We start from the raw sequence: 14,130 nt of genomic DNA, 5'->3' as shown, positions 1-14,130 counted from the left end.
TGTATCCCCAGGAAGAGTCTCTTTTATGGCTTCTAGTTCTTCCTTCAGTTAGTGTGCATACAATTTTCATTTTCTATATCATTATCATTTTCATTGCTGTCTTCATCGCTTTCTACTGGGATGCCTGTGGCAGCTGAAGCACCTTGTTTAGTTTCCCGGTCAAGTGGGAAAAAGCCAGTTCCACTGATTGTGTCCTGTCTCTGGTAGAAGAGTACATATGCTGCTTTGGACTGTAGAGGAGAAAAGTGTAATATGTTCATGAGGCTACAAACAGTGTTATTTTTTTTCTCTGCTTCCAAATATCTAAGATAAAATTACAAAGAAATCCAAAGCTTTCATGTAAGTTACTGTAAACCATTTTTGGTTTGTACTGCCCTTTGAAAGAACACAAACTACTACCTACAAATTTAACACAAGGTTCATGGTTTACTCTTCATTTTTCTTCCCTCAAGAAGAAAACATCATCAACAGTCCCAATTTTAGGAAAAAAAAAAAAGGTACTTGCCACTATTTGGTCCTCACACGCAGTGGACACACTACTGTCATCAAAGTAGTACCATTTTCCATCATCCTTATTTTTTGCAAAAGCAGTGTCTAGGACAAAAAAGTACAATGTCTCAGGACTTTGTCTCTTCATAAATGTAATACAATCAGTTGCTAGTGTCTTACTGTCAAAAACTTCACATTTAACTAACTAAAACTTATTACCACTGTTAGACTCATCTTTCACACTTTTTTTTTTTTTACAAGAAGAGAGCTTAACCATAACTTTCCCTTCTAAAGAGTATGTATACTGAGAAAGGACAGTAAAAATAAAATCCCTTTTTACTCTCTTCAAGGAGGTGACCAGTGAACAAAAACACAGACAAGCAAGACAAAAATCAGTTGTAAGAGTACAGCAGCTCATACAGAGCTCTTATGTTTTCTCTTTTCACATTATGGATAGCTATAAGTATAAAAACCCCTACAACTATCCTTGAAAGCTCATTGCATATAGATTTTTGTGTTAGAATACTTGTGAAAGCCTTCTAAGGTAATGGAAAAAATTGTCCTTCAACCATTGAAAAGCACCATTGATTCAAAGTGCTCAAGATCAGCCTGCAAAGAAAGCTGACACGTAGAATGATGATCCTAGAAACCAACTTACAGTGCCCTCCTCCCATTCCTCCGTAGTGGTTGGAGACAGCAATCAAGTTGTAGCGGCAGGGCCCTGCATTGGGATTAATAAGGAACTCTGACATGTCCAAGTCACTGTTAAAACAAAGCAAACACAAAAAAACCCAACCAAAAGTCAGTCATGTTAATATTTTCAACCATTACAAATTCTGGTGGTCTTGCAGCCCTTTACTTTACATTCCCTACAAAAAACTCACATACACCAGAGCACTCTGACTGTGCCTCTCTTTCAGTCTGTGAGAGGTGGAACAGGGACCAGTAATCTTTCTTATTTATCTACTATTATTATTTTTCCAAGTTCACACTTTCCACCTACACGCATTTTGCCACGGAAGCTGAGAACACACCCGTTCTACTGACTGCTGCATTAAACACATGTCCCAGTCATGCTTTTACACTTCTAGCATCAAAATATGTAGGTTTCTTACTTTATTGGAAAGTCCACCAATGTATCCAACTTGTCCCTCATGTATCTGCTGTAGGAAAAGCGCTTTAGGTGAACTACCAGTACAGGGGGCAGTGACCACAAATCCAACTTCTTGGTAGCTTGCTGATGTTCTTTACAGTTTGGGCAATACCTAAAAGAAAAACAAACCAATTTTAAATAACTGTAGTCCATGCGTATGTTAAAATACATTACCATAAAATAACATGGGAGGAACTGAATGAGGAAAAGCTTAAACACACACATTTTATATTCTGTTAGTAATGCCACTGATATATCTTTCAGTTTAAAACGTGCAAGTGTGGTCATGGTAAAGCTCAACAGCATTTTAAACACAAAACTAGCACCCCCCAATATCAGATTCTCATCTCCTACAGTATTCCCTGTATCTTTGATTAAAACATGGCTTTATTTTATAAAAAAAATTAAGGGTTATGAAATTGAGTATCAGAAAACTGCGTATAACAGACAACTGTGGGTCTTCCAATTTCCAAGTTCATCCATCTCCCACTAAAACCAGTTAACAGTGACTCCTGGAACCTAGAAAAACTTGCTACTAAAAAAAACCTTCCTCCTTAGCAGGCAAATATTAAAGAGTCTGTGATTTATAAGTTTCTTTTCCCTGCAATGCATACTTGAATATTTCAGGAACTAAGGCTCAGGAAGGAAAGCAAACAATTCTGTGAAGTGATCTATGCATATGCTACATCTTGCTATCTAACAAGTAAAAATCTAGGAAAAAGCCAGAACGAGCCCTAATTAAAGAAGACTGCACAAGTGTCTTTCCATAGCAACACACGATAATGACAAGGAATTAGGACAACTCTAAGGGCAGGCTGTAATTGAAAAACTCTTTTCCCTGTTGGCTTAGAATATCTAGAATACAAACAGAACTGGACGAGGAACGATGAGCTCCTGTAGATTAAGACCTGTGAGGACCTAACAAATGAAGAAAAATGTGATTAGATGTATCAAGTAGCAGCCACTGAACTTCAGCACTAGTTGTATTTTGTAGTTTAAGTACCTTGCATAAAATATGCTGCAAGAATGTTGGAGAATGGCGGGACATAATCCTGGGAATGCACCTGGGGAAGGCTAAAAAGAGCAAGGACACAATTCCCTGGGAACGCATGGACACAGTCCTGGGAACACACCTGGGAATGCAGTGTGTACGAGCAAGGCTCTGGAGATTGTAACTTATATGTAGATAGGGAGTAACTCAGCTGGCCAGATGGCAGGGGCAAGTTGTCCTTGAGGGTGAGACAAACAAGTTCGAGACAAACAGCTAGGAATGCACTCAAGACTGAGAAAGTAAGAGATAATCCTCACAGCTGTAACTGCAAGTAGGGAGAGTACCTGAATGCTATCTTTAGAGCTTAGCCAATTATAAATGATTGATAGTTGTATGCCTGTCCTGCACTGTATAAGAAAGAGCCTGTCGGACAATAAAGATGGAGCTTGCTGTATCACCCACACGGAGTCGGCCTCTTGCTTCCCCGCGCGGAACCTTCACCTTTCCCGACACAAGAAGGGAAGAGCTTCACCATACCCAAGTTACATGGTATCTCAAAAATCTATCCAATGCTGTATAACCTGGCAAACCCAGAAAAAAAAAAAAAAAAATTTTTTTTTTTAAAGTTAGCCTCCTCCCCTGCACAAATGTAGAAGGGTCTCTGGTGACAATGTCTGGAGGTCTCTAAAACCTTTAAGCATCCACAAAAGAAAAATTGGCAGACTCTCTTTTCTAACTTAATTCCCAGTTTAAAAGTGTCGACAAAGGATTGTTATCTGCTAGAAAATTCCTGGAGAAAAAGAATCATATGGTAACATCCTATAACTGTGAATATTCAGATAAGATTCCAAATTATAAATTGGAAGAACCATGCATCAGAAGAATAAAGGTCTCTGCCAAAAACCTAATGGCTGAAAGATGAATTTGAGAGGGTCTAGTGACTACAGACATCCCCCATACCACAAACCAGCTGTTTAAGCACATCCTATTTCACATATCAGCAGTGCAAGGCAAGTTATCTATTTGTACAAAAAAACCTGTAGGGTGCACCAACCTCTCTCATCTCAGGAAGGAGTATTTATTAGAACCACTGCATTGGATTTGGCACATTATTATTCATTCACTGTCCATCACAGTTCACAGAGTATCTTATGTACTGACCCTTCCTCCTAATTCTGAATGCATTAACTGTCTACCTTACCAACAGAACCTTCTGTATATGGTATATATATATATATCAATTAGGTACCTCAATGTTCAAGTGTGGTTCTGATTACACTTTGAGAAATACACCATAGATCGTAACAATTTTAATTTTTTGTGCTTACCACGGATCTTCAGCACCTAGTTTTTCCTTTGTTGTGAACAACTCAATGCAATCTTTTAATTTCACAAAAGGCTTTTTGGGAGGCTTATATTCCACACTTTCATGTTTTTCAAAATCCTAAAGAGAAGTATTTCTTGAGTTAAGAGAACAAATGAAACAAAACTCATTTTAGTGATGTCGTCTTACTATGAACAGTAACTACAAAGCTCCTATATATGGAAAAACTGATCAGAAACCATTCAAGCAAAAAGTTTTCACAGCTTCAGATTTACTTCCAAGTTCTTAAGCCTCAGATTTGCTAATTACTTGGATGTGTACACAAAGTTTATTTATGACAACATATTTACTACGAATAAGATGAAAAAGATAAACTTGCTTCCTCTTTTGAAGACTTACAAGCTCTTATGGCAAATTAATTAAGTTGTATTTTTTACATTTAAGAATTATTTGTGCAGGAAAGGGGAGCAACATAGAGAGCTTACCTCTGCTGCACTATCATCAAAATATCTCTTCTTCGACTCAGGATCCCAATCCAAAGCAAGGAAAGATCTTTCTAAGATTAAAAAAATGTTTTAACATTATTTCTTGCTTTACATGAAATTTTACTGACACTGGGCAAACACACTTCAAAATGAAATGAACGATGCTATTATGAATTTAAGGTGAAAAACTGAAGCACAAAGAAATTCTGCATTTCTAAGAGTTAATTGCAGTTACAAGTTAATTATTTATACAGAATTTCCTATTAAAGAAAGAGATCTCAAACAGCACAGAGAAAATGAAACATCCTTCTATGAAGTGGAGTCAGAAAAGAGTATCAGAATCAAATGTTGCCCAACCTGTTCCCCGTGACTTACCGTCAAGCCTTGGTTGCCTATCATCAAATCTAATATGCCTGGTATCATCTTTGATGTAGTTTATGTCAGTATTGCCTAAATTATTGAACTGGAATGTAAACAATCGCTTTTTGTGTCCCGTGAGTGGTTGACCTTTGCAAGTATCCTCAGTACATAATCCATTTTCAGAGTCATTGTCACCTCCAACTGAGTCTTCTGACTGGCTGTTTTCATTCTCTGAAGGAAGTTCCTGATCCTGGCTGGATTCATCATCTTGTTCATCTGTTTCCATTTCACCTGAAGCAATTGAAAGGATAAAGAGAAAGAAGTGAAGTAGAATGACAATAATTGAAAGACACTATGGAGTTAGCTTCCATTTCAAACTGAACACAAAACACTAAACAAGTTTAGATATTCCAGTCTTACTTGGAGATCCTTCTTCATGTATTCCATTTGGGCCATTACCATTGATGCCATGGTCCTTACAGCAATGCAGGGATCCTTCAGAGTCTTCACTTTCAGTACATGTTTTTACATATCGGCTAAATATCACAAGTGAAAGCAAGGGTTAGAATCAATGGATTTAAAAATGTTTACGCTGTTCAAAGCAGGTAATTCAATTTCAACAGCAAATCCTTTCTAGTGAACAGTATTTCTACACACCTTTCTGATTTAGTCAGAGCTAACAGTTTTACTGCCAAACGTGTCAGCTATTACACACACATCTGAAAACCTACTCGTATGTGAGCTTACGTTTTTGGCAGTTATGTGATTTTAGACAACTTGATTATTGGTATCGGTCTCTGTTCAGAAATCACTTTTTTAACTGTTCATTAACCATACTTTTACACAAAAAAAATTACATGGGTTCAATTACATAGAAAGTTCCGTGAACAGAAAATGAAACACAAATTTAAATTGGAGGTTATATGATTCTAATTTCTTCTACATAACGACACTTAACTCCAGTCTAGTTTCAGGAAGTGTCTACCATGTACTTTTATAACATAAATTAGTATATAAACTTGTACAGTAGATATGGGAGGCATAACCATAGCAGAATAATTGGAAAACATTTCCACATTACCCAAGTCCTGATAAACAGCTAAGTATAAACCAGAATTATTTCTCCTAAACTGACAATACAGATTGACTTGCTTTGACTGTCTTCTCAAATACTTTTTGGATGAGGTCATGCTAACAAAAAATCAAAATCAACACTGGTTCAAAATCTCAACTGGCTAAAATTTTAGATTTAATATATTTAACAGAAAATAAATAAAAGACAAACCACTCAAATCTAACCAGTTTGTCAGAAATGCATGTGCAAGTAAGTGCCTACTGATTCCACCTATTACTCTTGATAAATGCATTTTTCTTCAAACAATAACCTTACCACATTCTTAGCAGCAGCAGGTTATACAGTTTATCTTCAGTGTTGTTTCTAGGCACTGCTATGAGAAAAGGTTGACCAAACAGCAAAGAACCACTATGGCTGTAGCTAGTGTGCCTGCACTTTTCCCTTAAGCAAACAGGAATTATAACTTGTTCTGTATCTTCTGTTCTATTGATAGCAATTTCAAATCTGAAAGAAAAACAATCAGAAAACCAAAGAACAACGATCATGTAAAAGGCTATAAAGGGGAAAATAAAAAAATCCCAGCCTCTCCCACTTTTGTCTTTATCTTATGTCTAGGTTTTAATCTTTGGCAAGTAACTAAACAAACTGCAAAAAGACATGAAGCATGTTATCTGTACTTACACATAAATGTCATCACGTTCCATAATACTACTTAGATTTTCATCCATGCCAAATATCCTGTGGAACCTGTGATTGTATATGTCAGTAACAATCATCTAAAAAGAAAATGGAGTATACCTCATTAAATCAGGTTAATATGCATTAAAATGCTCATTGTTGTGCTTCATGTAAGAGGTCACACTTACCTTATCTGCAGCAACACCAGACAAAGCTGACAATGCTGTGCAAAGATCCAATATATTTCCAATTTTGGGAACAACTACTTTGTACTAAAAAGTAAAATATAATTTTAATTTCTTAAGAGCAACAAATATACATCATGAAAAAACCCCAAACAACTTATCACATGTTCAGTGTATTTCGCATACTTCATTCATATTCTTGAATGTGAGGTGTGAAGTATGTAAATCAACTAACACAAATCCCCAAAGCTGCTGAAAACTTACCTGCACAACTTTAGTCTACAAACACACACACTCTGAATATACATTTACTAGTTTACACAACGATTTCTGAAACTCTATTTTACTTTCTGGGTAAGAAGACTAACAGCACCAATTACTTAGATTTGCATTTCAACAGCACCTAGTTATTTAAGCATTTAAATAGTATGCATGCTATTGACTAGATTATTACATCTGGAATACAACACAAGTTGTTTACCAAGTATTACTGGCAAAAAGCAATAGCAGGCAACAGATTCTAATTTGATACAGAGAGAACCCGATGATAAACAGTCAAAGGAAACCTCTCTGTAGCTTCCCTTAGTGCAGTGTACCTGCAGTTTGTAATAAAACTCCACACTGGACTCTGACCTGTTATTTGAATAATAAAGACATGATTAGTTAGAAGTCAAGTATTCTAACTCAATGCCAGATACAGCATGTGTTTGGTATCTCCTTAAAGGTTATACCTGTTCAGGATCACAAACACTCTGCTGAACTTGTACTCTTCCCATTCTCTAGTAATTCCTGCATAACAATCTCATGTTATAGACAGGCATCTTCAACTACTGTGTGTCCACTGTGCAAAATAATTTAATTTCTAGCAGGCTCATCTCCCACTACCTGTCCCTTCATCTGATGTCTCTTCACCTTTGACTGAGCTAACTCACACTGCCTTTGGGAACACTCCCTTTACTCTCACTTTGCTTCTCATGGTACTCTAGTTTCAGGTGTTAAAGCCTTTTTGGAAATCTGCCTAGCTCCCTCTATCTTTTTTATTTCACCTATCCTCACCTACCCCATCAGGTACAGCTAGAACCATGACTTTGTTATGATAACATTCTGTAATTTTTTTCATGGCATTCTAAAGTCTATAATACCATCCTTCCTGAAAAATGGCAAAAGAGATACTCTTCACAAAGAAATCTCATCTGAAATTTTTTCTGTTGACTAGTAAGTGAGAACACAGAAGAATTCAGGACTACCTAATACACTTAGTCATGGGGTTTTTTTGCATCACTTACTAAGACACCAAGAATTTAAATCTGAGTTAAGTGTATAAATACTTTTTACAACCACAGAGCTTCATTATAGCAGCATCCCAATAAAAAAATGTCAGTATACAGTTTAAAGACAAAGAAGCCTAATAAACACAGCCATAAAGAAATTACCAATTCTTCCTTGAAACTGAGCAAAATATAAGAAGGTATTTATAGTTTTCATCAGATTTCCTAAGTTGGACTCAGAACACTTACCAGAAAACTAAAGCTTTTTGCATTGGCATTTTGTGCTTATAAATTTACATTATGTAAAGGAACTGGGGTTAATTGTTAATGCCACATGACTTGGAGTGTTTGTACATAAACTGAGCCACTTACCTGCATAGGCTTTGCAAGTGGATCCATTCTAACTAAATAAACTTCCAAAGTGCGCTCTTTTTTCATAGGTAATGGAAGTGTCAAGTAACAAAAGGGATCAAAGGTGACAGATATCTTAGCACATTCAGGACAAACCAGGGTAGATTTAAAAAGGCCATGAAATATATCTACAATGATGGAATCATTTCTCTTCAAATGGTTTTCCCAGGCTTCTTCAGCAACCACCTACAATTAAAGTACGACCTGAGTTATGACAAAGTAGTAGGAAATTAATAGTGAGAATTATTAGTAGAAGTACCTGATAGAACATTTTATGCAACCACCTGAACATAGAAATCTCACTCCAAAGGACCCTCTAAGATATGTTACTCCTATCAGGATCACAGGTTAAAAGATGTATGATTTTCCTAGGACAGAGATCCTGTCAGTGGTATTACATAGTCTGAGAGAGACTTCCAGGTGGCTTGGCAAACGATAAAAGCAACTAAAAATTATATCTGAATTAACTCTTAACAAATTCAGAGTTTCTATAAAGCGAGAGCACTGGAGAGAGACAGAATGCTGCACACAGTAGACATAAAAGAATAACAGAATGGAAATTGTTTTTCCAACTGAACTCAGCACTGAATGGAACAAAAAGGTCTTAACAAAGTCTTAAAAAAGCCTTCACATCCTCCTGTCCCCAGAGTTATCTTGCAAATAAACAGAAATTTACACAGGTTCTTGAACAAGGTCTCCATTTTAAGGTCATTTTCAGAAATTTCTTCAAAAAAACACCCATGTGATCAGTGTGCCAACCTTTCAGTGTACAATCACGTACAAGTATCTTACAACATACAGCCTTAACTGAAACAGTCAACACCAAAACCCCTACCTTGTCTGGTCTCCCATCTGCATCCTTTAACTGAATGTAAGGTTTTTTCCTAATTCTATTCAAATCCTCATGTAATCCATCCAAGAGAAAAGCCAGGAGCTCTTGACAATCTTGTTGCTGATAACCAGAAAACTGTGGTGCAAAGCGTCCCACTTGTGTCTGAAAATAGAAATACATACACTTCTGGTACCTTAACTGTTAGAAAGAATAGATACTTCTGAGATGCCACACCAGCACGTTGAAAAGGTAAAACTTGTAGTTAGAAAAGATAAGCTTTTCAATGGAGACAGAAAGTCAAAACTAATTCCCAAAGACCAAAGCATAAGGACAGTTGGACAACTCAAAACTAATTCCCAAAGACCAAAGCACAAGGACAGTTGGACAACATCCAAGTGTTTTAACAGTTACATGAATTGACTGCATACTGATAAATATTACTTCAAAATTCTTCTTATTACATATTTATGTAAGTGCTGTACACTTAAAAGTACAAAACCAAAACTGACAATATACACTAAGGTTAAATTTCCTACTGACCTTAAATGCTCTTGGGGTAACATAGCTGTATTTTCCTGACCACATCTGCTTGATAAGCTCGGCATAAGATTTTGCTATTTCACCTCGCATTCCTAAAGGATTGTCAAAATTCAGCTCTTCTTGGTATTTATCATTGAGGAAGTACTCTGTCAGAGGAGGTGTGTTGCTCAGACACTGCAAATAGAAATACAGACTTTTTAGAACAGTGATTTGAAGCAGCCATGAACAATATGTTAAACTGTAATGTCTAGCACCTGGCAAGGAAGAGGGGAGGAATCTCAAACAAATCATCTTTTCCAAAAACACTGAATGCTTTCAAACCAAGACTGGTTGCAAGTTATGCACAGATAATGTTTATCAACAGCTTTACCTAGAACTTATTAAACACAGTAGTCCAGCCAACCACAGTGCAACAACACATTTTGTATCAAGATTTAAAACAAACAAAGGAAGGTGATTCTTGAGACAAGAATGGTAGCTTTATGAAACTCCTTCCTGAAAGCTGGTATAGATGCACACAGGAGAGACTGCATAGGTACTTGAAAGAGAGAGACAACAGAGCTTATTAATTCCAATTATACCACATTCAGAGCAACATGTGAAAAGAGATATTTTATTTTTTTGGCAGGTGTGGGAGGGGAGGGAAGGTGAGGACGCCTGCCTCATTTCTTCTCTTCCTAAACATCAGCTTATGAATGCTGTTGAAGACAACAATCTAAGTTAGATGAACTAGACTTTGAATCAGAAATGGTGCAGCCCTTCCTATGTTATTTTAAATTCTATGATGCTGTTTAGAGCTGGAATTAGTTCAAGGAAAGCAAGTACCTTGTCTTAGATTGAGATAATCACTTATCCTCTACACCAGTTTGTCTCTTCTGTCAGCACTTGGAGATAGCAGGGTCCACTGAAGTATGATTTACAATTACAGAAAACCACTTTGAAGTTTTCTGAGCTACTCTTCACATTCTTTAAACATAAACTTTTCCATCACTCAGAAATGAGTCTTAGCATATATATTTATCAAAATTTTTTCATGAAATATTGTAAGCTTTTCTGCATTCTTTCTTTTATTCAAGATTCCAAGAAAGGTTAAATATTTCACCATTCTCATCTGTCTCCCAGTAAACAAGGGGAGGAGCTCCACATACTGTGGAGTACTGTGTGAGATACAACAATCAGCCTGGAAGAATTACAACTTTGAGGGGGCAAAAGAAGTTATTCCTATGTCTGCTTATCATGCCTGTGCAATATTACGAAGCAAAACCAGTCATGTGCTGTAGAGAGAAGAGTTTCATGCCTATATAGAACTCCTTTCTTTCTCTTCCTCCTCACCTAAAGCTTCCATGAGCTGTCAACGCTGCAAAAATGTCCTGGTATTACAGGACCCTTTTGGACACTGAGGGTTGAAAAAAGCTCATTTTTCTATGGAAAAAACCCACTTCCCACACAGCTCTAATCCCTACTACCCTACCAAAATAGCAAAGCAATAATGGGAGAACATCCACAGGTGGCAGTACAGCAATGTTTAATGCCACTCAGATTTTTCTAATCTGTTTCAGTTTAGACAATAGCCATGCGCATAAATGGATGTGAATGAAAAATCTACTTGCCAAATACTTTTTTCCTACTTAATATGGGTTCAAGCATTCATAATAATACATTTTCTTAAAGTAAACAACCTCCCTTTTGTCTTTCCTGTTTTATTTTATGCTCAGATCTGCAAAACCAGACATTTCAGGCCTTTAATAATAAAACCCAAACCTTAGGTGTTAGCAATGAAGTAAATTATAAGTCAGATACATGGAATACCCTCTTCAAAAGATTCTAAAAAATCTACACCAAATTTCCAATACAACCAAAATAAGAAAAGATATTGAATTATTGCTTTTTTTAAAATAAGAAACAGTGATAAGAGAACAGCACAGGGTGGTATCTTAACCTTCTTGGCCTATGTGAACACTAAGGGGCTCTCTGCAAAGGACAGAGATCTGAGAAAAGTGGCCATCAGCTGGCAAGGGGATAAACTAAGCTCTGCTTCTGTTAAGGGAAGCTACATTGGTTACACCCAGCACCGACTGAATGGAAGGTATCAAAGCAGAGCTTTTGGAACACGGATGGAATTGAAACTATTTCAGAATCCAATACTCTACAGTAAACTATTCTGATAAACAACCCTATGTTGGCATAATTGTGAAGGAATACACCTTAAGAAGAAAAATAAGCTGAACTACGTAACTAAAGCAGATCAGAGAGTCACAGAATAGTTGAGGTTGGAAGGCACCTCTGCAGATTCTCTGGCCTAACCCACTTGCTCAAAGAAGGGTCACCTACAGCAGGTTGCTTGGGACTATATCAGTTGGGTTTTGAGCATCTCCAAGGATAGAGTCTCCCTGGAAAACCTATTCTACTGTTTGGTAAGTCCCACTGTAAAACAAAATTTCTTAGATTGAAATAGAATTGCCTGTGCTTCAGTTTGTGCCCACTGCCTCTTCTTTCAGTGGACACCAGAGCAGAGTTTGGCTTAGGTTACTTTACTCTCCCCATGGAGATTTACCTAGTTTGCCATCCACATACTATCTGGGCCCATCCCTTCATTGCTGCCAAGAATTAGACAGATCAAATATGTTCAGAGTGATTCAGCCATAGGCCTTACAGCCAGAATAATCCAATGTTACTCCAGTAACAGTAGGAGGTGAAATTAATGTCAATTAGCACAGTCAAATGAATGCTTTCTGTGTAATTGGAAAATAGATAGAAGTGGTGGCAGGAGGAAGAAATGCAGTCTGAGACTTTATTGTGTTAAGAATACATCATACTTTCACTTAAAAGAACCTCCATGGGTTTCTTATATAACATTACACTCCAAACAGTACTGTCTTTGAGCAAAACAGTGGCTGAAACTGAAAGGCACTTTACATTTCCTTGCTAAGAAAGCTGCCAAATAATGGATTTGAAAAAACACGACCTTCAAGGACACATTGAAAGTACCATGCCAAACTAAAAGCTGCACTGCTCAATAAACACTTAATTTTCTAACCCAGAGCACTGCCTGTGAATCAGCAAAAATGGATTTATTAATTTACACTACAGTTTCGCAGAACTTATTTGAACACTTGATTCTCTAGGTATAACTGAAAAGCAGTGAAGCCAAAGTGGATATCATTTATAATGGAGACCTCAGAATTAAATCCATTTAACACAATGGGATACTGACATGACCTGTAATAAGTTTGTTATGCTGTGTAAGATTCCTAAAGGCAATAACACATGCTTAGAATTCAAAAGGTTACTTTTGAATCTATACATGCAAATTAATGTATACCAGTTTAAAAAAGGTTTGCATAAGGAATTAAAATGATCCTTGTTTTTAATCAGGATATCCTGATGAACAGTAGCATCATAAGAAAGAGTTACTATATATGAAGAACACACTCTGAATGCAATTTTTAAATGACAATTCTGATTGATGCACTAGACAAAAATATGTTTTTTTCTTTACAACAGCAAAATGACGCAATTCAATAATCAAGAGAAGTTATATATAGCATTTTTACTTAGAGCAGACACTGTAAAATGCAACTCCTTCCCCCTTTCATTTGAGCCATGTTTCGTGTAGCATGCTAAAAAAAAATTTGAATTACTTCCTGTACTGTTCAACTTCTCTGCAAGTATCCTCATGAAAACATTTTTAGCAACAAGAATAAATTTAATTTTATGGATGTCTTATATCAGTAAGTATGATATAGGCTGAGGCTGACTGGCTAGAAAACACCCAGTGGTCCTTTTCTGTGGAAATATGATGGAGCTGTTCACCCCCGTGGGAAAGGTGTCCAGTTGCAAGCTGGACCATATTAGCACCAGTAGCCAGAGGCAAAAGGAAGCAAGTCTTCCCCTCCACTTGGCACTTGTGAGACTGTGGCTGGAGCACTGTCCTGTTTAGGGGTCCTCTGTGTAAGAAAGAGCAGAGGAGAGCCACCAACATGGTCGGGGGGCTGAAGGACAACAGGCAAGGAGAGGCTGAGAGCTGTATTCATTAGTTCAACCACAAGAAGACAAGACTAAGAGGAGAGTTTGTGGCTCTCTGTGGCTACCTAATGGGAGGCTACAGAGGAGTGCAGCCATATTATTCTCTGATTTTCAACACAAAGAAGGGATAAAAAAACCCAGAGTATTTCTTCTTTTGAACAAATTTCAACTCTCTTTCTTTACCCAAAGAGGCTAGAGAAGAAATGCAAAATTAGTTTTTTTAAAAAAAGTTTTACCCAAAGAAATCACAAACACAAGTCAGAAACCCTTGTGATGACAAAGGATGGTAATAACTCTGAAGTATGCTTGGTTA

At 36.9% G+C, this 14,130-nt stretch overlaps 1 protein-coding gene across 1 annotated transcript in view; it reads right to left on the bottom strand.

The window, feature by feature from the left end:
* USP15 (ubiquitin specific peptidase 15) overlaps nt 1-14,130 on the bottom strand; it is a gene marked incomplete at its 5' end in the record, with an annotated part of 39,480 nt that continues 25,350 nt past the window's right edge. Inside the window, 14 exons of the mRNA XM_009078954.1 lie at nt 1-230; nt 506-594; nt 1,148-1,251; nt 1,605-1,754; nt 3,962-4,077; nt 4,443-4,513; nt 4,818-5,093; nt 5,223-5,338; nt 6,193-6,381; nt 6,559-6,653; nt 6,744-6,827; nt 8,381-8,605; nt 9,255-9,413; nt 9,792-9,965. Coding sequence (XP_009077202.1) covers nt 45-230; nt 506-594; nt 1,148-1,251; nt 1,605-1,754; nt 3,962-4,077; nt 4,443-4,513; nt 4,818-5,093; nt 5,223-5,338; nt 6,193-6,381; nt 6,559-6,653; nt 6,744-6,827; nt 8,381-8,605; nt 9,255-9,413; nt 9,792-9,965 — 2,034 coding nt within the window. The remainder of the gene's footprint in view (nt 231-505; nt 595-1,147; nt 1,252-1,604; nt 1,755-3,961; nt 4,078-4,442; nt 4,514-4,817; nt 5,094-5,222; nt 5,339-6,192; nt 6,382-6,558; nt 6,654-6,743; nt 6,828-8,380; nt 8,606-9,254; nt 9,414-9,791; nt 9,966-14,130) is intronic.

Source organism: Acanthisitta chloris, unplaced genomic scaffold, assembly GCF_000695815.1.
Source record: "Acanthisitta chloris isolate BGI_N310 unplaced genomic scaffold, ASM69581v1 scaffold20307, whole genome shotgun sequence".
Lineage (NCBI taxonomy): Eukaryota > Metazoa > Chordata > Aves > Passeriformes > Acanthisittidae > Acanthisitta > Acanthisitta chloris.
This window is presented reverse-complemented; position numbering and strand designations above follow the sequence as displayed.